The following is a 25,328-nucleotide window of genomic DNA, read 5'->3' as shown; positions in this document are numbered from 1 at the left end:
GAAAAATGGTCCAAAAAAGGTCCCAAGCTGTCACTGGGGCAGTATCTATTAAAAAGGTTTGTATAAATTTGGTACCAGTGTGTACCTTTGATGTACTAATTTGCACTTTTGTTACCAATATACACCTGTGAGGTCATTTGAAATGTTGAGGTGCAAATGTCTACTTTTTGAAAGGGTATCACCCCAGAGGGGACAGATAGGAATTTTTTTTGACCATTTTGACTAATATATATTATAATAAATATATATTTATGATAAATACACTCAGTAATCTTTGAAGTAGGGATTTTATTTAAATGTTACAATTATTGCCATACAGCATATAAATAAACCAATACATTGAAAACAAAGATAATGTGTGTAAATGCATCAATTTTATAGGACAGCTGAAAGTAATCTCACTGTGTGTAAGAGCAATATAAAATTCAACGATAGTGAATTCGTTTCATTTGATCATGCAACATTTAAGATTCACCCAAATTTAAGGACATTAAAGAACTGAAGAAAAAAATTAACAATTAAACCTGATGCTGGGTCCAATTTCAATTTGCATTCTTAAAATTATGGCACCTTCATTTGTAAGTACTGAAAGTATACTTATTTCTTTGCTACTATGAGGCTGTGGTAGAGGGGTTTGACGATAATATGCAAGTAAAGCGAGCTGTCTATGAGGTACTCGGATGTTCTGCGCTGCAGGTCAGCATCTAACAAAAAGTCGCCCACCTCCTCTGTGCTCTGGTGAAAGTTGTAGACGTGACGTACCACAACCTTCCCCTGCTTCCGGGTGGATACGATAACGGTTTTTTGAAAGGTAACACCGGCAAAGTCCGGACTCGAGGTGGCAGGTGTGATGATGATGCGCGGACGCCCACCATCTGTACGAGTGGGCTGCATGGAGCCGTGCTCAGGGTACGAGGATCTCACGCTAAGTGGAAGCCATCGGGGGGAGAACAGGGCGTTCCACGTCACACGCTTGTTGGCGTCGTGGCCGCTAGGTCCAAGCTGAGTGGGAAAACTAAAACTACGGTCGTCTCTTGTAGGGTTGTTGATCACCCACGGTGATCCCCAGGCGGGTGACAGGTAGTTGCGTGGCGTAAAGAGGCTGCAGTTGACGTCGAAGTACTTTGCCAGTTGCACGGGTGAGGATGCGTGGAACTGGAAGGCGAGGAAGAGCAGATCCCGTACAGATTCGTAATATTTCCCCATCAGCGATGACTTCTTCTGCAGGTGGAACAAATGTTGGGGTGAGATCATGGCATAGCGTATTGCCTTCAGTGCATTTTCAGCTGTTGTGGTTGAAGGCTGGTTCTGGTTGATCCAGGTTTCCAGAGCTTCGTACAGCTCCAGTTCGCTCTGCAGAACCAGGTCCGAACGCTGCAGCAAATTGAGCAACAGTTCCTCACCGACAGAACTCCACTCAGCGCTGTGAAGGACCGATGAAAGATTCCAGGACAGATATTGCAGACAGCTGTTTTGCAGAGCAACATCTCCGATCTGCATTGCATATTGATACCAACCAACCACGTGACCTGTTGGGGAATCACTTGACAGATGGTGGGTCATGTATTGGGTGAGGCCTTGTTGCAGGTCCCAAACGTGATACTTGCTGGCAAGCTTGTGTAAAGCGATGGCCTGGTTCAGACGTACAGTGATGTCCCCACAGTATAAATACCTGTACAGAGAAACATTAACTATAGATAACCAATATTATAGTTTCTCTGTGCACTGTAAAAATATGCAGCATGAAGTTAAAACAATTTGGTTTTGCAAGTTAATTTAACCTACTATTTTAAAGAGACATTCCAATTTTCCAGATCATTTGATTTTTACTTTTTTGGAATCCATTCAGCTGAGCTCCGTGTCTGGTGCTAGCACTTTTAGCATAGCTTAGCATAATCCATTGAATCTGATTAGACCATTAGCATTGCGCTAAAAATAACCAAAGAGTTTCAATATTTTTCCTATTTAAAACTTGACTCTTCTGGAGTAACATAATGTACTAAGACCGACAGAAAATTAAAAGTTGCGATTTTCTAGGCCGATATGGTTAGGAACTATACTCTCATTCTGGCATAATAATCAAGGACTTTGCTGCTGTAACATGGCTGCAGCAGGCATAGTGATATTACACATTACCCGAAAATAGTTCCCTGCCATTGAATGTTACTAAGGGAACTATTTTCGGCAGCTGCATAATATTATTGCGCTGTTAACTACTGTATAGGGGAGCTGGAAATGAGCATTTAAAAAAAAAAAAGTTGAGTGTCCCTTAAAGTTTTGACTTTTGATAAGTTGACATAACTTATAAAAACAATTAAAATTGTATAATTAAATTTGTTAAGTTATTTTTTGGGGCCATTTTTTGCCAGACCGTATTTGAGGAGACAACAGGAAGGTATAGAGTGTATAGAGAGGGTAATGGGATTTTCAAAGGACCGTTCGGGATTCGAACTCGGGTTGCCGGAATTGTGTCTGCACCATATGTTGGAGCATACTTATGTTGATTTAACATAATTTTTTTACAGTGTGGGTCTCTACACAGATTGCCAAGTTTACTTTTTGGCCATTTTGACGTGGGCTGTTTTTCATGTCCGTGGGTTGAAGCGATAATTACCCCCGGGAATGAGAATTGTAGCGGATAAAACTTGGCAAAAACAAACAAATTTACTGGATGACCCCCTCCCTGAAACGTGATTAGGCTGGTTTTGAGTAACAATGGGGTCTTTCTAACCCTGGTCTCTACTGATAATACGTTTGGTTTTATTGGTGAAATGTTATCTGATGTATGAAAACCAATATTAAATCTTTTTGGAATATGGACCACAGCCCAGTCTCATGAAATTTCGTTATATAATCATGTAAATTTTTGATTCTTTTTTCGTGATATTATCAGGAATTTCCACATTTTTTCGTGATCGTACAACGAATTCCTGTTTTCGTGTGATTATTACGTATTGGTTACTCAACAGTTTTTCCCTATTTTCTTACCATTGTTGCTTTGGTTTAGGGTTAGATTTACATAAAATGACATCCCTACCCAAACCCAACTGCAACCCTAACGCCAGGCGACATATAAAAAATAAATCAGAAAAAAATAGTATAAACCAATTATGAAGGGACATTCTACACTCTAAAAACAAACGGTGCTATATAGCACCAAAAGTGGTTCTTTGCTCGTAATCATAGAAGAACCGTTTTTAGTGCCATATAGCACCGGTGAAGCACCAGTGAAGCACCTGTGTAGAACCATATAGTGCTATGTAGAACCATATGTGTTGCTACAGTGGTGCTATATGGCCCCTATATGGTTCTACACAGGTGCTTCACTGGTGCTTCAACGGTGCTATATGGCACTAAAAACGGTTCTTCTATGATTACGATCCAAAGCAACAGTTTTGGTGCTATATAGAACCGTTTGTTTTTTTAGAGTGTAGTGCTAGCACCAAATCTAACCCTAAACCGAAGAGACAATGGTTTAAAAATAGAAAAAAAGCAGTTGAGTAACCAATACGTGATAAATAGAGATGCACCAATACCACTTTTTAAGGATCGAGTACAAGTACCGATATTTTTTTCCCTTGTACTCGCCGATACCGATGCTTGTTGTAGCCTCCTGTTTTTTTTTCATGTGGCAATTTTCTAAGAACAACACAATGAAACTAATGAACATATCGCCATCTTTATTTTTAACAACTTCAACTCATATTATAAAAACAAATCATTCTTATGTGCTTATCATCACAAAATTTAAAAGCCAAAATTTCACAGTGTCCAATAACCTCCAAAGGGCAAAACCAAAGACGTAATGCATGTAATTTTTTCCTGCCTGTCACAAAGCTGGCAAAGTGCTTAAGAAATCACAGACAACAAGATAATCAAATTGGTCATAAAGTACGTCACGTGAGCTATCGGTCTTTGGTATTGGGGCATTTTTACGAGTACGAGTACAAGTACATGAGCTTGGTATCGGGCCCGATACATCGGTGCATCCCTAGTGATAATCACACGAAAACAGAAATTTGTTATACGATCATGAAAAAATGTGGAAATTCATGATAATATCATGAAAAAAGAATCAAAACTTTACGTGACTATATGACGAAACCTTCTGAGACTGTGTAGCAGCCATACGCTACATAAAGGATATCTGTAATGGTTTTACTGGTAAACAGCTGATGGTTCTTAATAGTATTTCTGATGGAGAATTTGTATCGTTTAATTCAGCAGGGAAATCACTTTGTATAATAACATCTGTTGATCGATGACTATGAAGACAACTTGAATCGCTCACCTTATGAACTTATCAAATACAGCTGCACACTCTGCTGTCTCTCTGAGCGTCAGTACGCTTGAGTTACGAGTCTGAAGCAGCTCATCGAACACATCGCTCTGGAGACTCAACACCAGCGTGTGGACCTGGATGACTTTAACTTCATCCGTGTTCACCGTTTGAACATGCAAGGTCACGTCGCTGCCATTCCCGTGGTTCAGCAGGGCCTCCATGCGCTGCACCAGCGCCATTGAATGGTTGATGGTTGCAGCACTGATCTCCAAAGTGGCCTCATGTTTTAATGCAGCTGAAGGACAGAAATGCAATATATATCTCAATTTACAAAAATATTGTCACAATGTTATTCAAAAACCTTTTCTAAATGGTTGTATAAAGAACCTATGGCATCGCTGTAAGAACCTTGTATGCACCTTTATTTTTAAGAGTGTCCATCACAAGCGCACAATAGTGATGCAGAAATGGTTTTCAAATAAAAACAAATTTAGACTTAAACAGTAGTATTAGAAGAGGTTAAAGAGGTAGTTCACAGCAAAATGAAAATTTGGTCATCATTTACTCCACCCCTCATGTTGTTCTAGACCTGTATGAGTTTCTTCAAATATTTTGATAACCACATAGCTTACGTTAAAGGTGTCATCATGCCCAACTGGATTTCTGAGCCAAATGGATTTATGCAACCTTAAAATCAATGAAGCATCTTTTCATCTGTCTTTTTTATCTTGTTTTATAGGGAAGAAATATGAGCAGTTCTTCACTATGAGATCTTTGTTGTTTTAATCACATGCTTTTTTCTGAACGCAATGAATTATTAATGAATCATACAAATTCAGACACAACTGGTGCCATCATTGTGCACGCTCGCAGACACATTGCTCCTGGTGTTGCATTTTGTTATCTGATCAATTTAAAAACACCATCACAAATGCTCGCAACACTTTCAAAACGCATAAGATCCCACAATGTTTACTTGACCCTACATGTGTTCAAAATGATGGTTCAAAGTCAATTTCTTAATGTTTTTATCTAGATTCACTTCCAGAGCGGGGCACAGAATCACATGTGGTCAAATATGATGCCAAAAATGTGTTCCTCTAATAATTGTATATAAATATGTTGGCTAGTCAATGCAATTAAATTGAAATGTAAAAATAAATAAACAATTACAGCATTACATCGAGATCTATTTACGATGCATCAAAGGTTTCATTTTATTCCCTGTTTTTGTAGTGTTGATCATTAAAGCAAATCACAGACATGGCCGATGAGCGTCTCAATGTAACTTTTAAACGAGTTGTTGATGTTAAAGTGTATTTTTCCACTCAGTTTTTTCATTAATTTTCATTAAATTAACTAAACTATTTTTACATTTTGGTCTGTGTAGTCCATGAGACTATAAAGTTTTTGATGAATTCTATTAATGGATGTTAATAATTAAGATTAGACTATGAAGTGTGCCCCCTTAAACAAACTGGTGCATGACGCCCCTGCTCATTGTACCTATTAATACTATCACTGAAAAAAATGATTCATTGAATTTAATCAATTTTTTAAGGTAAGTGGTTGCATTCAATTTATTTAAGCTACATTTAAACAAAAGTTTTATATTTTATTTTACGTAATAATTTTTTTTTTTTTTTAAATGTAGCTTAAATATATTGAATGCAACCACTTACCTTAAAAAATTGATTAAATTCAATGAATCATTTTTTTCAGTGTAATATTTGCTTTTCCTACCATGAAATTTAATAGGTACCAACAACTGTGCACTTACCATAATTTATCAAACAAGGTTCCCATGGGTCCTTGAAAGTTTGTGAATCTGGGGGGGAAATTCAAGGCCCTGGGAAGTTTTTGAAAATATACATACATAGATAAGGGTCATTGAAAGTGCTTGAATCTATTTTATGCAAAACGTTTTCTGAAAAAAAATCCATATTATTCCATGTGTAGTTTTGGATAATATCAAATTTTAGACTTTTTAAGCACACGTGCTAAACTGTTAGTTTTAAATGATTATATCTTCTGTATGCCAATGTTGATTCATACCAAAATGCTTTTTTGCATAGTTGTGTTTGACACACTGAAAAAAATGATTCATTGAATTTAATCAATTTTTTTAAGGTAAGTGGTTGCAATCAATTTATTTAAGCTACATTTAAACAAAAAAGATTAGTAAAGTAAAATAAAATATAAAACTTTTGTTTAAATGTAGCTTAAATAAATTGATTGCAACCACTTACCTTAAAAAAATTGATTAAATTCAATGAATCATTATTTCAGTGCACATGATAACATCTTGATTACGTATGTAATTGTTGTTCCCTGAGAAAGGAACGAGACGCTGTGTCTCCCTTGCCGTAGCGATATACTTCCTGGCTCCCGCGTCACCCTGCCTTTGTTGTTTAGCCTCACCATTGGTTGAATTTGATACACATTCAGACGCACTCACCCCCTGGAGGCGTCCCCAAAGTGTCACCGCAGTGACGCAGTGCGAGTTCCCTCGAAAGTGAACTGTAACAATGTATCTTAAAAGGTAACACGATGTAACCTTGCTCTCACTTGAAATGCGTCCCAACATTTATTCTTGAATTTGAGGATATTGGACCTGGAAAGTCCTTGAAAGGTCCTTGAATTTGACGTTAACTAAGGTGTGGGAACCCTGATAAAATATCTTCAAAATAAATAATCTCATACAGGTTTAGAACAACATGAGTGTGAGTAAATGATGACAAGAGTTTTCATTTTTGGGTGAACTATCCCTTTAAATACTCATAGTTCATATTTTCTTAATTCTTTTTAGGACATTTCTTTTTGTGAATAAACTAAATCTTTCATTAAAGAAATTAAGTCATCATACAATTATAAATATTAAAGCAATTGTGTGACAGCTCCCAGAGGCGCTTTCAATATAAAGAGTCTTAGTTTAGGCTGCATTCTGTTATATAAAGGAAGAAAAAGCGAACTGAATACGAAATCAATTTGGATGAGGGGTAGAAGAAAGACCTTGTAGTGAAAGCCACTGCCGCTCTTCAAGTCACGTGACACATCATGTTTAGTCATTTGATTGCTACTCCATCATTTTGGAAAAAAGATTGCCAAATCAAAATTAAATTGTTTATTAGTAGCTTTTTAGGTCAGTGTATGTTAAACTTTTGCATTTGAGATCTTTTGATTCTGCAAAAGAAAAATATTCCTATGTAAAAACGACTATAATATATGAAGAGACACTAAATCATCTCGCATCACCAAAAAAACCAACAAAAGGAGAAACAGCTGCATCACTTGAGCATCAACATGTGAGAATGCAGCATACTGCATAACACAAAAATGCCTACACACCACTCCAGGAACTATTACAGTAACAAAACCCAAATATCTATGATCTTACCTCCATCCACTGACCCATTGAGAAAATGCACCGCAACACAAAGGTTCGCCAGATAGATGATGCTCTTTCCAAAGAAGTTCACCATGTTTCGTCCTGTATCGACGTCTTTTTCTAGTCAATCTGCACAGTGATGCCCAGTTTCCCTGTCCCACACTCTTTATGTAGGACGCCGAGCATCTCTCTGCCTCATTGATTGGTGGAATCCGGCTGGGCCGTTGCTATGACGACCACTTTGATGGTGAGTTTCTTCTCTTTCAATGTTACATGATATTGATTTGGGTTTGGAGCGAAGTGGGATGCTGCCTACACATCGCCTCTTTTCTGACTGTATTTTTATGAACATCATTGCGTGTTGTTGCAATATGCTGGCTCGCTCTAATATGCGAGATCGAAAGGAGTCTGAAGCTCATAATTTAATAAATTCACACAAAGGCATTCAGAAAAATATATTTAAACTTAAAAGGATAGTTTCATTTTGTTTCAACCTGTATACATTTCTTTGTTTTGCTGAACACAAAGGAAGATAGCAATGTTTGTAACCAATATTTTTCTTTCCTACTATTGAAGTCAATGGTTCTCCTGTTTCCTGCTCGATTACAAATATCTTCCTTCGTGCAAAACTAAGTTACGATTTATACAGGTTTGTAACACCTTAAAGGGATAGTTCACTTTAAAATGAAAATTCTGTCGTCATTTACTCATCCTCATGTTGTTCTAAACCTGTATGAATTTCTTTTTTCTGATGAACACAAAAGAAGATATTTTGAGAAATGATGGTAAACACACAGCAGTAAGTGACCATAGACTTCCATAGTAGGAATAAAATTGGTACCGTCAACTGTGTGCTTACCATCATTTATCAAATTATTTTCTTCATCATTTATCACAATACTTCCAAAATATTTTTTCCTACTATGGAAGTCAATGGTCACTTACTGCTGTGTGTTTACCATCATTTCTCAAAATATCTTCTTTTGTTTTCATCAGGAAAAAAAAATCATACAGGTTTAAAACAACATGAGGATGAGTAAATGACGACAGAATTTTCATTTTAAAGTGAACTATCCCTTTAAGAGTTAGTAAATCATGACAGCATTTCTGGGTGAATTATCCCTAACTATCTGTTTGTACTGTCAAGTACTTTTCTCCTTTATCTAATGTTTTGAATATGAGTCATACGCCGTTTTAAAGGACCAAATGTTTGTGAACATACTGTGGATAACACGTAAGTGTGAACTTCATATTTTAAAATCACACACCCACAGTCCTGCTAAGCCCATATGTACCATGACAACAAAATCTCTTTTATATGTATTTGCTTTTAACAGATTTCAGATAAAAAACACAATAATCAATTACTGTAGTCGATGCAAATATATTTTAGAAAATTCGCAAATACAACAGTGAAAGCAAGAATCTACATCCGAAAATGTATACACGATATACACTATATAAAAACTATTACAGGATCACATGAAAATCTTCCCAGCTCTGTCCTTCTCATGTTTGTCTCTCTGTTTCTTTTTCATCTGTCTGTACAGCTGCACTACTCTTTCTCTCTCCTCCTCCATTATCCTCTTCCTCGCCATAGAGGGTTTATTTACAGACACGGGACTGTGACCGAGGAGGGAGTTCAGAAGAAGACCTTTGGATGCCCCCTGGAAAATGGCATCAGGATAAGAATTATGGAGAACAAACACTACAACAACATCTCAGGGCAGATATTTAAGGTAACGGTTACCTTGGGTTTAACTGTGGCTTTTTTGGGTTTCACACTTAGTGATGGTGGCGCCATGGCGACCTCTCCAAATGGTACTTCATCTTTAAGAGGAAAGCAAATGATGCTCAGTATAAGTTTAGAAATAGAATGATGAAGTTAAGGCATTACAAACCTTTAAACATGTCCTTCTCCTCTTGTTTCTCCCGCTGAACTAATTTTTTCTTTTCTAGTTTTAGTTTTCCTCGACTTAACCTAAAAAAAAAAGAATGATGTATGAGTATATAAATCATCTGTAACCTAATGATCTCTTATGATGCAACTCCGACATTTTTCAAATATGACTGAAGATGTTGTGAATCTTTAATGAATTAAAAAAGGCATCTAACACTAACCCTTTCTTTTTAGCCGATTTCTTTTCCTCTGTCTGTTCTTCTTCTTTCGGCAGCTCTGTCTCTGGCTTGCGGTCTATCTGGTTGTTGGTAAGGAAGAGTACGTGCTCGCTCTCCTCTGTCATGCGACGGACATAAGCTTTCTTTGATTCGTTATTCCTTTTGCGGAAGTGTGGAACCGGAATGTCTCCTTGTTGTCCTGCTTCCAGCTTTGACAAAGATGCTAGTAGACAACAACATATTAACATATATCAACACAATGCCATAGTCTCTGTTGTCCTTGCCACTGGCCATGTCTTTGTGGAAGAGGAGTGTTAGTGACCCACAAATAGAGTAAGCAGACAGAGCCCAGACAGTATTGGGGTGGTGTTTATGTGACTGTTTTTGTTTCTTAGAAATATCTTACAGGTTTAATGCTTATATTGTAGATCCATTGCTTCACAATAACACTACTGGCATCCTATGCATCTGCATTTATAAAAAATAATACAAAATAATAAATATATGAAAACATAATTATTGATTGATATAATGTACCGAGATAATATGTAAGTAGATTAAAGATTTAAGTTTTAATAACTTTCAGCATATTGATCTCAAGCCCTCTGGTATGAAAGTAGTAGACCACTATTCAAAAGCAAATTACACTGAAAAACTTACATTTCTCTTGCATTTTCATTCTTGTATACTAGCAATAAAATAAATGTTATTCACTACCTTTCTTTCTTTGTCGTGAGGTCATTTTCATCTTTTCTTTACTCTTCATGATTTCACGCAAACGGTGAGGGATCTGCTGGAGGTGGTCATCTGATTCTGGGTTAGCATTCTTCTTTAGCTTCTTTGTACTAATAAAACAAAAGAGAAGATGCTTTAATTGGATGTCAGTTGCAATAAAATTTAATTGGATGTCAATTGCAATAACATTTAAATAAAAATGTATATCAGTGTCACTAGAACAGTCTCTGCAACATAACACAGATACACATTACCCAGACACATGGTAAACTACAATTAATGAGAATCAAAAAGAGAGCAATTTCAAATATTATTAATGTTTGCTTTGTGCCCTGACAAAATCTAATATTTAAATCTATAAAGGACCATACTGGGAAACTGCTCACTTGTGCAAAGGTAGTACTAAGTAAAGTCCATTATCTTCCTGTTTAGTTTTAGATTGAACACATCTACGTTAACTACTAAAATGATTTTAGTTTTATAGTATACTACATGTTTTATATAATAAAATATATTAGAAATTCTCTGATGTGGAGTTAATATCATTTAGTACACGTGCACAACATTCACTAGTGTTGTGTTCTTCGCTGCGCATGCGCCAAATGCAGAACGGAAAAGCAAAATAGTACACTTCTAATCTACTGTAACTTAACTTGAAAGTGCTTGATTATTTAACGTAAGTTTAGTTTTTAAACAGGTTGTCCCGCAGTTCAATCAGTCGTATATGGTAAATGGTCAAATGAAATACACCAACTTAAACAATACATATCTCTGTAACACGTTAACTAAAGATTGTATTACCCGATAGACTTCTCATTCTTCTGTTGTTTGTGTTGTTTTTCTGTTTTCATTGTGTATTTTTATATTTAAACAGCGTATCTCGTGTCTGACTGTAAACTCGTGTTGTCTGTGTTGATCTTCTTCTGTGAGATGAGATGCGGAACACATCAGCGCGTTACTGCCGCCTGCTGACATATCAATGAAACTACACACTGTCATCGCACTGAGGTAAATCATTTTTGCTCTGTAATCCAGTTAAAAAAGCGAATTGTATGTTTTTTCTGTTGGGGGGCACACGAGAATCTTATTTGCACACATTTCTTAGATTAAATATCGTTTTTATTTATATTCTTTGCATATTTACAACGGCTGTTATTTCCCAAGTCCATCGACACACGTGCCAATGGTGAGTAGGATTTGAAAAGATGCACTCCGTTAAACATTATTTTGCTTTTTTCTATAAAAAATATATGTTTTTGTTAAATATCAACGATGTTTATGTAACGTTAGGAGGTGTTTCATTCCCATTTAAATTAAATTAATAATGTTTTAGTAAGTGTAGTAAAACGCGTTGTATTACTATATTTTTACGACAAAAAACATAAGTTATAGCAAAACCATGGATAATTTTCATAAGGCTAAAACTCAAAAGTTTCTAATATTTTAATATTTGTTTTGGTAATTCAATGCAATGCAATGAATATTACACGTCGCCACGTGTAGTTCTTGAGCTTCTTCTGAGGTAACAGTTGTTTTTTTCCTAATGTTAATGGTTTATTTTAAATTGCTTGTTTTGCTTACCTCACCGGTTAAGTCATACTAGTCAGTGGATTGTTTTCTAATGTCTACAGACTCCCAAAATCAGCTGACTAAACCTTTCCAAGAGCCGGGGACACCCGGATGACCCTCGGCCTTTACCGAGGGAACAACACGGTCTTTGAGTCCAGAAAGCAGACACATTGACACATTCAGAAGGCCCTGACTCACTGTTTCCTGAGAAAGCTCCACTCCCAGGTACCCACAGTGACCTGTTAACACAGCAGCCTCTTGTGACCCGTTTACATGCTTGTTCCCCAAATATACTGTATGTTTTTTGGATAACACTGGTTTCCTTTAACTGTCTGCGGGTCAATGAGGGTCAGGTCATTATGTTCAAAAGTTGACACGTGAAGCTTAGAAGAAACAAAAGCTTGAACATGTCAAGAAACCTAAATATTTTACACTTATTACACACTTCCTGACAAAATAATTTACGACAGCCCCTAACCCCCTCGCGACACACAGCACAGCGAGGAAGGGGAAACGCACACCAACAGAGGTCATCAAGTTTCACCCAAGCTAATCCAAGTTTGGCATGGGTTTTATGACTGGCGGAGCACTTGCGACAGTGGTGTATTTTGACATACTGGTGGATGGCTTTAAACATTAGCTTTTGAGCACATTCGGAACATATATTATGTTACTAACATTGTTATGTATAACCGTATAGACCTGCTGGTAAAACATGCTTTCACTTTTGTCCTGACAAATCCTGCTGCTGCGAATGATGATATAGCGTTTGTGCAAGAGAGAAATGTATTTCTTGTGATCTGTTAATCGGACCTCTGACCACTTGTAGGAAGGTTTGTTTGGAAAACGAGGCAGACCATTTGTGTGCAAGCTAAACATGCCTTTTTGATTACAGTGCTTGAAATTTTGGCCCCTCCATTCCATTGAGTCAGTATTGAATCACTGACAAGCACTGAGACATACAGTCAGCACTGGCATGAGTCAGTAAATTCACTACTTTCAGAAAAGCTGACGTAGCTTTGTCTATGAACTTTCATTTGGACATTTCACCTGACTAACAATCTTATCTTAAGCAGACATGTGGGATATGTGCTGCCAGCTCAGAGTCACCATTGGGCAGTCTGGAAACAAACCTTCAAGGAAATACGAATTTAGCATGAGTACATGGGCTAGACATCCGCCTGAATAACTCATCAGTTCACAAATTGCACACATTCACGGTTTAGACATAAGAAAATATGCATTAAGAAAAACAATAAGCACTGACTTCATTTTATGTTAAACTGATGCATGAGCTCATATTAAAAGTATAGTTCACCCCACCAAGTCCTCTGAACACATTTTTAGATATTTTTGATGAAAACCGTCTGTCATAGACCGCAATTTGATTTTCCCAATTCTTTTTCCAGAAAAGAATGAAAGACATCGCCAAAAAGGTCCATGTTCTAATAATAATATTATGAAGCAATGAGAACACGTTTGGGTGATTCTCACCAAATCCAGATTTAGAAGGTGTCCAGCATCAGAATTAAAAAAAAAAACCCTTGAAGCCAATTTTTTGCACATATAAGATTAAGGCCTGAACTTACTATAACCATTATTTTTAGAGGATTTAAAAATATTTCCTATAGAATTATTTGCATTTTTAGATTATCATTATCAAAAATTATCATTACCGCCGCAACAAGATATTACATTAATCATATGCATTTACAAACTTATGTTTCGGTAAAGAGAACTAAAAAGTTGTCTAGGTACTATGACAAACAAAATTTCAACTTTTTCTGGAGAGAAAAAATAAGAACTGCTAACCTGGTAGCCATCTTGAGTGTGACAGTCAATTATGTCCCTTACAACAATTTTTTTTTAATGTTAGTTCCTTGAGGGCTTAAAAATGATTGAAAATTGTTGCGGAGGATGAGAAAATTGGTCTTGGACACATTTATATTCCTTATTGTCTCTACATTTACCAATGATCACCAAATACCACATGTTTCTTTACTGTAAATGTTTATAGTAAAAACATGCACTGAAGCTTTACATTTATTTAGATTTTTTAATTATAAATATTTGAAAATTTAATGAAAAATTTCCCCTTAAATGTGAAAAAAATTGGTTTGTATGATGTCATTTGAAATTATGTGCAAAATAGTACATGAAGAGATGTTTGTTACTACTCTTTTTGCTATTTTGCTACTCTTACTTTGCATTTACTTTTTTTTATCAAAATGTTTCATGACCTCATAAGTCTAATTTCGCGAGAATCACCTGTTTGTGCGCAAAGAAAACAAAATGAACAATTTTATTCAACAATTTGTTCTCCTCCTTGCTCCTTTATTGCGTGTTCATGAGCAGACTACCTGCTGATGTAGTTGCCAATGTTTTTTGATTTTTCCTTCTTTTTTTATTTAATCCATTATGCAAACATTTATACAATACTTAAACACCCCATATAAATGTACAAATTACTTGCCAGCAGATTCTGTGTTTGAATGCTGGCAACTACATCAGCAGGTCACCCACCAGCATGTGAACAAATTGTTGAATAAAATCTTTTGTTTTGTTTTCTTTGCACACAAATGTGTTCTCTCTTCTGGGTATATAAATTATGAAACAAACTGCAGTCTATAGACCGTTTCATCGGCGCACGTGCGGTGACGCGATAAGCGTCTGGTCCCAGCTTTACTTCCGGTTTCCGATTGTTTAATGGTCTGACTAGTTGCTGAAACTGAACTCTTAAACAAATACCTCGTTGAAAATAACAAATGTTTTGTGTTCCTATGTAATCTACGTGTTGTTTATGTCACGGAGTGACTAAAAGTAAAAGGGGCTGAACTAAAAAAAACGGCAAAGAATGGTTCCACCCGGACGATGATCCGTGATGCACCCTAGAGTTCTCAACGGGTCGGGCCAGCCCGACAAACCCGGGTTCGGGTAAAACATATAAGCAAATGAGTCAGGTCGGGTCGGACCTCGGGCTTAATCTTTTACGCTCAGTGAAAAAAAATTATTAAACATCACACTGCTGTTCACCGCTGTAACTCTAATGCACCCCGTCACTTCCTGTAACTCTGGGCAACCAAATTTGGGGCTTATCACGCACAGGTGCGAAAATGAACGCGGCGATTGAGGATTGGACAATTCAGTGTGAAGGAGGAACATAAATAAGGCACTCGGAGAACAATGTAAGGGGAGAGTTGGCACCGTGAGTTCACGCTGGGCGCCCGCTGGGCTTGCTACAGGAAAGGGGCGGACGCGGGGAAGCACGCGCACTGAAACTAGAGAGGAAAACCGAAACTGTAATCAAAGACGAGCGTTTGGAGGACGAGGCCTATGGCCGAAAGTGACGTAGCCTTCAAAGAAGTGCGGAGTTTGAATTACAGTGGCGGTTGTTATTCCGGTTGAGACTAGAGGTGAGACGGAGCGACGAGCGGGCTGACTGAGAGAGACGTAACAAGGATATTGTGGATTTGGCAGCATGCACGAAGAGGATTTGATGGAGAATTGAGCTGAGTATCGAAGAAGTTTCCTTGGGTCTTGTGTTTACATGCACTGTTGTTCTACAGTCTCCCGTATTTATCGACGGCGCCACTGAGGGACGTGTTGGAGGAAATAAGGAGAGTGTTGCAACTGCCTTGTGTTTAGTGGGCATCGGAAGGAATACACTCCCCTGTACATCGAAAGCTACAAGCCCAGTGTAATTGCCCCCATACACTTACCTGTACATCCAAGTTGCAAGCCCAGTGCATCTGTCTCATACACTCCCCTGTACATCGAAAGCTACAAGCCCAGTGTAATTGCCCCCATACACTTACCTGTACATCTAAGCTACGAGCCCAGTGTACCTGCCTCATACACTCCCCTGTACATCAAAAGCTACAAGCCTAGTGTAATTGCCCCCGTACACTTACCTGTAAATCCAAGTTGCAAGCCCAGTGTATCTGTCTTATACACTCCCCTGTACATCTAAGCTACGAGCCCAGCGTATTTGTCCCTCGACACCTACCTGTACATCCCAGCTACGAACCCAGTGTATCTGCCCCCTTACACTTACCTGCACATCTAAGATACGAGTTCAGTGTATTTGCCCCTTGACACCTACCTGTAAATCCAAGCTACGAGCCCATTGTATCTGTCCCTTTACACTTACCTGAGCATCCAACACTACGAGCCCAGTGAAATTGCCCCTTCACTCCTACCTGTACGTTCGGAGTTACGAGCCAGTGGAAGTTGCACAAAACACGTGGTGGTACGCCCAAAACCCCGAGTCCAGTGTACTTACCTTGTTCCTCTGCTGCATCGCCTGAAGCTGAGAGTTCAGTGTACTACCTTACATACTTACCTGTAGAATTCACCCGGATGTCGGGAGATGGAACGCCTGACCCATTGCACTCTCCTCAATAGCCGAATACTCACCTGTGTGTTTTCTAGGCCTTCCTAGGCTGACCCTCCGGGACCCCGCAGATTCGCTGGACGCCTCAGTGAACGACCACAGGACACGTATTTTAACGTAGTTTAAATAATTTAATAACGTTTTTTTAATTGATACTTACTCTCTCGTGTGTCTGGTCATTGGGGTACTTTTGGGACCTCCTCGAGGTGGAAACTGGGAAGGGGTGTGACTCACAACATTGGTGGTCCGCTCCGACCTGTGACATTTATTTTGCTTGTTATATAAATAAACTACTTTGAAAGGACTTTGTTGTTATTTATTCTTCACGGAGTTTACCGGAAGTTACGTGATGACCACGAAAGCCGCTTGTTTATGATGTTACTGCTGAAACCGTCTATAAGACAGACACATGCCTCTTGGTTTTCATTAAAAATATCTAAAAATGTGTTCTGAAGACAATCGGAGGACTTGGTGGTTTAGAAAGACACAAAAGTAAGTGACTTACGATAAATTGTACTTTTAGGGTGACACACATGCTGATGTTTACCTTGTATGTATACACTGGAAGTCGCTTTGGATAAAAGTGTTTGCCAAATGCGTAAATGTAAATGAAATGTCTTTCTCTTTTGTCTTTCGTTTTAGTCTTAACTTTTGAAGGGCCCCATGTCCACTCTTAATTTAGACAGCCACAGGAATGCTTTAACCGAGTCAGTTTTGCTTGCTGTGCAAATAATAAATATGTGCCAGGAACTTCATTTAAATGGATTCCTTATCTTTGGCAGTGGCTTCCCTTAATTCCTACTTTTTTTATTTCTTAAAATAATCTTGAGCTAATATTTACGCATGCTAAAGAAGGGATTTGTGGTGAAAGAAAGCAAAGGACGAGCCCGCGCTCTGAATGAAGCCTCCAGATGAAAATGGTTGAAATTGGGCCATTGACGCAAATCCTAAGAGCTGGTCTGCAAGACACCACCACATATCTCCCCAACCCAACTGTGTCCTTCCGGTTTATTTAAAAAAGATATATACCCTTACAATGTGCCATTTTTTTTAAATAACGTCCAGCATGCATTTTTGTTTATGTGTACAGTATGTATGCTGGTCATGTAAACGGCATTAGGAAACCAGAAATAGAATAGCTGTTATAATATGCTACTGATTGATCATCTACTACAGTACGTCTCTATTCAGAATATTTTGGCACCAGGAAAGTTATTGGCAATAAATAGTTGTCGTCACTGTGTGAGGTCTGGGGAAATGATACCTCTGTGTGTGTGTCCGTGCACATTTACACACATGTGCTCATATTCACATTCCAGGTTTCATACAGAAGCCCTGGAGCCAGGATGTCTTGACCAGAGTCTCATGCCCACTGTCCACTGTTCCTAGTTTGGGTCAGGCCAAAGCCAACTGCAGGGTGAGAGAAATGGATTAGCAGAATGAAATGTTGCAATTCTCGGGATTTCATTTTTATAACTACTGAATCATTCAGTGCTCATGGAGCAGGTTTTTGTTAAAGCATGAGCCGCTGTATTCTTTACTAATTAATATAGTTAACTCACCTGTCTGAGATTTCAACTCTTGGCCTCCTTCGTGCATTTGAGGTTGCCATGATCTCTTAGCAGCTGGAGAGGGTTTAATCTTTCCTCATCCAGTGTCTTAATTCTTGAAAGCATTTCCTAGTTTGCATATCATAATTATGGTTAATGTGAGTTTCTTAAAATGCATTGATGTGTAAATTGGCTAGGTGAGATACAGTAGTAAGTCTTGCACTATAAGGGTAGTCATAGGATTGCTTGTATTTGAAACTTGTAATAGATTTTGGCCTTACATACCCATAATATTGCCAGAACAGTAGATTATGGAAATATGTTGTTCGAACTATGCTCCTACATAAGACACGCTAAGGGTCTAAAAAAAGGATGTGCCGGTTAGTGAGTTGATGGCAAGGTTCCATGGGCAAATTGGAGATAATTGTGAGGCTTTTTGTCTGACTGAAAGACTTCTTTATTACCACTTCAATACTGCTTTAACCTTTGGGATCTCTGCCGTGGTTGCGTGGCAGGTAATTCCTATCCAATCTTCTGGACACAATAGACTCCACTTACAAATCTTTCCAAGCTTCTAACAAATTATAGGATTATTGGAAGATGGCCATTGGTAACCTAACGCCCCAAAAGTGGTGAATGATGATTTAACATTGAACAATCAGACGTCTTGTCTCATATCGTGCATGTTTTTCCAACTTTGTTACTCAAATTATTTACAAGAAGCATACTTTGAGATTTCAGATAATGCTTTAGACTTGCAATACATTAATATTTCAATTTAATACCTTGTTAGGGGCGATTCATATTTCGCATCTTTTGCACGCTCAAGTTCGTTATTTGAAATGTTTTCGCGCCTTGAGCGCAAAAGACGCAAAATGTGAATCGCCGCATCAAGTTAAAAACATCTCAACTTTTCAGAATGCCGCAAGTGCAGGTCATGTGACAAGAACCAACCACTGTCGCGTTTTCCACGTGTTTTAGACGCGAAATGTGAACCACCCCTTATATAATTTGTTACTTGTTTAAGTTGCAATCTGTACCTTATATGGTTAAAAATACACAAAAATCTGTTTTAAATCTATTGCCAATAATAAGCTTGTAATTACGATTTTTTAAATTGAGCTGTCAGGTAAGATTTTGCTGACATCATCCTCTGACTTTTAAAGCACATAAAGGAAAATTGGGAAAGTAACATGCAATGTTATGTTTTAAACAGAGATGGCGATAGAGAGGCAAACATTACGGATTGCAGTTTGAATTGTATTACAATTTATTTTAAGGCAATGGCTATTTACACTAGGTGCACATAGCAGTAGTTACTAGTTGTATTAGTGGAAAAAGCAATAGATGCTATTTACACTAGGTAAAAATATAGATATTTTCTATTTTTACGTTAACTCTTTCACCGCCAGCGTTTTTAAAAAAAGTTGCCAGCCAGCGCCAGCGTTTTTCATGATTTTCACAAAAGGTTAATGCCTTCCAAAAAATGTTCTTCTTCAAATATATAAACATGCAATATACCAAATGAAAGAACAGACCCTCTGCTTTCAAACAAAAAAACCCGTTTCATCCTACCTTGAGCAGTTCTTTTGTAATCAGCTTTTGAATATGGGTAGGTTTCTGCAAAAACACCACATTTTGAGCAAAAAGATAATTCCATTTTTGTGACGGACTTTTCATAGAGATCCCATTCAGAGCGATCTTTAAAACAGACACGGACATGCAGCAGCTTGCCATAGGGCAATACTTCCGGGTTTAAAAAGTTGCGGAAGGGCGCCACCTAGTGGATAATAGCGATATTGCGGAAAGACGGAAATACTCGTCATTGGCGGGGAAGCGTTTTCTCTTGATTGACGAGATATCTCGTCAATGGCGGGGAAAGAGCATTTTCTTAGCGATATGCTATTTTCAGTTGGTGAAAATTTTTATTTAATTAATAAAATGATAAAATTTGCAATAAGTGTAAATAGTAATTAGATGTAATCTAAATTGGCAGATACTATTTGCATCCAGTATTTTTGTAAATTAACAGGATGCAATAATAACTGATGTTATACTATGTAATACTAGGAAAAGGGAGATTTGAACCAGCGACATCGCCGTTCGTTTTAAACATAGACTGTAAAAAATATGGACGTAGTGTCCGTGACGTCACCCATTGGTTTGTAAAGTTTTTAAAGCTTAAAGTAGGCATTGCCTGCCGTCGCCATCTTGGCCGTGCTTCACCGTGAATCACTCGCGGATAACCGAAAATCGGTATAGAGTCGGGACACGGGGAAAGCTGAGGTGGCTGGTTGCACAAACCACACCCGCCTAGCTCGATTCTAGTGACAGCAATGGCTGTTCAAACTGTCACTCAAGTGGCCACACCCTTAATTATGCAGAACTTTAAGGCTTAATATAATTTAAACGGATGAGTTACAAAAAGATCCACCCTTCCTCACAGTTCTCATGAGTGCAAAATTTGCAATATAGACCAAAAACACGTTATGTACCAGGCAGTAAACATATTATTTTCTACTGTAAAGCCGGCATTTTAACATGGAGGTCTATGGTAATTGACTCCCTTTTGGAGCCTTTAGCGGACAGTCGTTGAATTGCAGTTTAAATCACTTCCGTATTGGCTTCATCAGAGATTGGAAGGTTGCCTCTCGATTTCAACTTGCTCCAACAGTGCTCCAACTAGACATTGGTGGGCGGAGCTAGTGCTAATAGTGTTTGCCAACAAGGGACGCTATGTACGCTTAGTGTAAACAGACTTTCAGCTATTTTAATTAGGCACTGGCATTTATATTACAATATTTAATCTCACAAACCATTGGCCATTCCATCATAAATCCACTAGGGGTAATAAACCTGTTGGGAAATCTTGATATAAAGATCATAATTTAGATTATGGTGTTATTATGGAGAATGTGTGATTCGTTATATTATACGTAGAACGTCTCTAAATGTCTTTATTAACATCATCTCTAATCCATGTCTCGTTAGACTTTGTCTTCAGATTAAGTTTTGTCTTTTACACTTTATAATGTTAATGTACAACTCCAGATATGCAGGATATTTCATGTACACTGTCAGATAATATGGTACAAAACTATCAATGGGAGGGTACCATATTGAAGGTCCTATGTACCATTTAGCAATAGCAATATGTATCTCTGAAGTATTATGTGACCCTGGACCACAAAACCAGTCATAAGGGTCTTTTTTTATTAAGATACATCAATAAATTAGCTTTCCATTAATGTTTGGTTTGTTAGGACAGGACAATATTTGGTTGAGATAAAACTGGAATCTGAGGGTGCAAAAAAGCAAAATATTAAGAAAATCGCCTTAAAAGTTGTCCAAATGAAGTCCTTAGCAACACATATTACTAATGATAAATACATTTTGGAACATGATCTTTACTTAATACCCTGATTGATTATTGGCATAAAAAATCTATAATTTTGATCAATACAATGTTTTGTTGCCTATTGCGGTAAAATAACTTTGTACCTTATTTTCTAACAGTGTACATAAGATATCAGACATGTCTTTCTAATTCCTGAGAGTGCAGGTATAAAATTATGAAATTTAAAAATATTTAAGTTGGAAAAGAGATGATAATGTATATTTCCTGTTGGGATATGGCCAGAGACATTGGGGAATCCTACAAACATTTAGTACAGAAACACTGAACAGACTTCCAGGTTCCAACAAGTTATGAATATGAAAAACAAAGTAAATCATTTAGCTGCCAAAGAACAAAAACAGACCAGCAGGAGCTACCGAGCCAAATCCGGTCATGCTTCAGCACACACCATCGGTTTTAACCACTAGACAAACAAATACACAAGAAATATTACACCCATTATGCTTTAGAAAGTTACCATGGGTCGTGCCCGACATACTACTGTACTGTATGACTCAAGGAACAAAACAAACATTTTGTTACAAAGTACAATAAAACACGTCGAAGTTTTGCTCCCCTACCTCGGAACCGTCTCTGATTAATGGCGATTCGAACATCCAGGTGCCACAAGGTAGCCAAATGTGCCACCCGAGGGTCTTGTCTTACAAAGTGATCTACATTCTGTTAGAGGCGGTGCCAGAATAGCTCTGTTTGTCTGGCATGTGTCAAAAATGACAAGAACTATTGGAGTCACTGTAGCTCGACTTTAGCCAGAGTCAACAACCAGCCTGGAAGAACATAAAGAGTTTTGACCGAGGTGAAGTCAGGCGAGACGCTGACCTGAAAAGAGTGACCAACAACTTTTCTCAGGTTCTCTGGAAAAGCACAGACAACTTTGACCGTCTGACTATGTGTACTGACTCAGTCTCAATTTACTACATGATCACTTTTACAGCAAACAGTAAACAGAAACAGATTTTCCCTATAACCTGTCGTCTAGTGCAGTGGTCTTCAACCTTTTTTGGTTGGGGACCCCTTAATGGATTGAAAGGAGGAGCAGGGACCCCTAGTACATGTTCTACAATTTGGACTGTATTCCATAGTGTACTTAAAGTGCTTTATTTTCGCACACTAATTTTGTACTTAATATACTAAAAATTAATCTTTAGTACTTCTTAAGATGTTCTTAAGATCATCTAAGTGTACTTCACTGTGCTATTTTGAGACACCATGAATATGAACTGAAATGTGCTAAAAAGTTATTTTAAAATGTATCCAGGTACCACTTGTAGTAAACTTGAACCCATCTTTGTATGAAAGTAGAATTGAAGTTTAATACAAGTGTTAACTAAATACATTTTTTGATACAGAGATAGTATGTTAAAAGTGCATTTTAGTTTATATTAATAGTGTCTCAAAATAGCACAGGGAAACACTTAGATAATCTTAAGAACATCTTAAGAAGTACTAAAGATTAAATTTTAGTATATTAAAGGGATACTTCACCAATTTAGCATTCAGCTTTGTATCTGTAGAAACCCGGCAGTATTACTGAATGACCATGTTTCCCTCCCTCATTTCCCCCTGAGAGGAGAGATATCTGCATTTTGGTTCTGCAAAAAAGTCCTCCGATGATGTAATATGACGATTTTTGCATCATCGGAGGACTTTTTTGCAGAACCAAAATGCAGATATCTCTCCTCTCAGGGGGAAATGATGGAGGGAAACATGGTCATTCAGTAATACTGCCGGGTTTCTACAGATACAAAGCTGAATGCTAAATCGGTGAAGTATCCCTTTAAGTACAAAATTAGTGTGCGAAAATAAAGCACTTTAAGTACACTATGGAAGTGTACTACTTTTTCACCTGGGATAGCCTATTGATGGCTACTTACATTTTTCCAGTTTTTTTTTTTTTTTTTTGCATTCAAACAATATTTGGAGGACACGCGGTTATACCACCAAGGGTCCCCGGACCCCCTGTTGAAGACCCATGGTCTAGTGTGTAGAAGGTCCCATTACACTCTTAAAAATAAGGTGCTACAAAAGGTTTCACAGCCATGCCAGAGAAGAAAATTTTTGATTCCCAAAGAACCATTAGTTATTTTTTCTCACCTTTTAAGAACCCCTTTGGACCAGTGGCGGCCGGTTCCTTATTTTTCAAGGGCGCACGATGCGAAGTTTGTCAAAACATGTATGTAGCACGTCGTGTGTGGTTCGTAATTTCAAAATATGTGTTCGGCGCGTCGAGTGAACCTATGTGTCTTGCCAAAATAAGTGCCTGCTGCTGCAGACACGTCTAAAGGGTTTATAATAAAAGAGACGCTCACGTTTGCCAGATACTCGCATAATCTCATGCGTAATCAGAGTTTACTGTTAAGGGAGTGTCTTGCATGTATTTTGTGAACATGAGCATATCTTTTATTATGAATGGTTTTGATGCGTGTGCAGCAAGCACTTGTTTTGACATAACACTTGATGCACATAGTTCACATGACGCAACAAACACATATTTTGACAATACGAGCAACACACATGACACTCCGAACACTTGTTTGGAATTTGCGCCCATCGGAAGAGCAGTCACAAGCCGCCACTGCTTTGGACATTAAGGGGCAGTTTCCCAGACAGGGTTTAGATTAATCCAGGACTAGGACTTAGTTATTTTAGGACATTTTAAACACCCCTAACAAAAAGCATTACTTGTGTGCATTTTGAGATAAAACAATGGCACTGATTTATGTTATGTCAGTGTAAGAAGTCAACTCAAATATGCATTTTAGTCTGGGACTAGGATAAGCCCTGTTCAGAAAACCACACTTTAAAGGATTAGTTCTTAAAAGAAAAATACAGATAATTTACTCACCACCATGTCATCCAAAATGTTGATGTCTTTCTTTGTCTTTCAGTCGAGAAGAAATTATGTTTTTTGAGGAAAACATTGCAGGATTTTTCTAATTTTAATGGACTTTAATAGAGCCCAACATTTAATACTTAACTCAACACTTAACAGTTTTTTTCAACGGAGTTTCAAAGGACTATAAACAATCCCAAACAGGGCATAAGGGTCTTATCTAGCAAAACGATTGTTATTTTTGACAAGAAAAATGACAAATATACACTTTTAAAGCACAACTTCTCGTCTAGGTCCGGTCGTTATGTGCCAGCTGACCCCACGCAATACGTCATGACGTCAAGAGGTCACAGAGGACGAACCCGAAACTCCGCCCCAGTGTTTACAAGTGTCTTGAAAGAGGACCGTTCCTACGTTGTTGTATGTCAACTGATACTAATTAATGTCTTTGTGTCAGTTTATTGTTTACAATGTTCCGCAAATGTGCGTTTTATATATGTAACACGTGACCTCCCTGGATTGGATCTAGATGAGAAGTTGTGCTTTAAAAGTGTATATTTGTTATTTTTCTTGTCAAAAATAACAATCACTTTGCTAGATAAGACCCTTATGCCTCGTTTGGGATTGTTTATAGTCCTTTGAAACTCCTTTGAAAAAAACTGTTAAGTGTTGAGTTAAATGTTGGGCTCTATTAAAGTCCATTAAAATGAGAAAAATCCTGCAATGTTTTTCTCAAAAAACATAATTTCTTCTCGACTGAACAAAGAAAGACATCAACATTTTGGATGACATGGTGGTGAGTAAATTATCTGGATTTTTCTTTTAAGAAAATGGAATATTCCTTTAAGGTTCTTAATGGAATGACACAGCCAAAAATCATTCTTCTAATCAATGACATCATGAAGCGCGTTTATTTTTAAATGCTGTACTAGTATCTTAAACATTTAAAAAGTGGTAGAAAACAAAATTAGCTGATTACAGTAAAAAAAATCTTTCATGTGCAATAGTAGTGTGAATACTGTAGTGTTTATCCATTGCGATA

At 37.6% G+C, this 25,328-nt stretch overlaps 2 protein-coding genes and 1 long non-coding RNA gene across 7 annotated transcripts in view; 1 reads left to right on the top strand and 2 right to left on the bottom strand.

The window, feature by feature from the left end:
• Positions 1-279: 279 nt before the first annotated feature.
• LOC129436574 (BTB/POZ domain-containing protein 17) lies at positions 280-8,505 on the bottom strand. The gene is made up of 3 exons (XM_055194784.2): positions 7,680-8,505; positions 4,292-4,577; positions 280-1,672 (listed from the first exon to the last, which is right to left on the bottom strand). Exons 1-3 carry the CDS (start codon positions 7,762-7,764, stop codon positions 598-600), a joined length of 1,446 nt encoding a protein of 481 aa, XP_055050759.2. The 5' UTR covers positions 7,765-8,505; the 3' UTR covers positions 280-597.
• A 533-nt stretch (positions 8,506-9,038) lies between these two features.
• Positions 9,039-18,159, bottom strand: LOC141362919 (coiled-coil domain-containing protein 137-like). Of its 2 annotated transcripts, XM_073865199.1 has the most exons (7): positions 18,048-18,159; positions 17,750-17,895; positions 10,506-10,633; positions 9,792-10,011; positions 9,572-9,651; positions 9,421-9,500; positions 9,039-9,337 (listed from the first exon to the last, which is right to left on the bottom strand). In XM_073865199.1, the coding sequence occupies exons 3-7, from the start codon at positions 10,552-10,554 to the stop codon at positions 9,149-9,151; spliced, it is 618 nt and encodes a 205-aa protein (XP_073721300.1). In that variant the 5' UTR covers positions 10,555-10,633; positions 17,750-17,895; positions 18,048-18,159; the 3' UTR covers positions 9,039-9,148. The 2 variants fall into 2 exon arrangements, with proteins under 2 accessions (XP_073721300.1, XP_073721299.1); XM_073865198.1 differs by lacking the exons at positions 17,750-17,895; positions 18,048-18,159 and adding an exon at positions 11,325-11,495.
• Positions 11,572-25,328, top strand: part of LOC129436579 (uncharacterized) — a 129,253-nt gene continuing 115,496 nt past the window's right edge. The window contains exons 1-3 of one of the 4 annotated variants that reach the window (XR_008641867.2): positions 11,576-11,709; positions 12,155-12,317; positions 17,805-18,036. This is a non-coding gene — a long non-coding RNA (uncharacterized lncRNA). Of the gene's footprint in view, positions 11,710-12,154; positions 12,318-17,804; positions 18,037-25,328 lie in introns of those variants that run through there. The other 3 variants (XR_008641865.2, XR_008641868.2, XR_008641866.2) reach the window with 3 other exon arrangements.

Source organism: Misgurnus anguillicaudatus, unplaced genomic scaffold (genome assembly GCF_027580225.2).
Source record: "Misgurnus anguillicaudatus unplaced genomic scaffold, ASM2758022v2 HiC_scaffold_29, whole genome shotgun sequence".
Classification (NCBI taxonomy): domain Eukaryota; kingdom Metazoa; phylum Chordata; class Actinopteri; order Cypriniformes; family Cobitidae; genus Misgurnus; species Misgurnus anguillicaudatus.
Note: the sequence above shows the minus strand (reverse complement) of the source record. Positions and strands in the feature narration are given on the sequence as shown.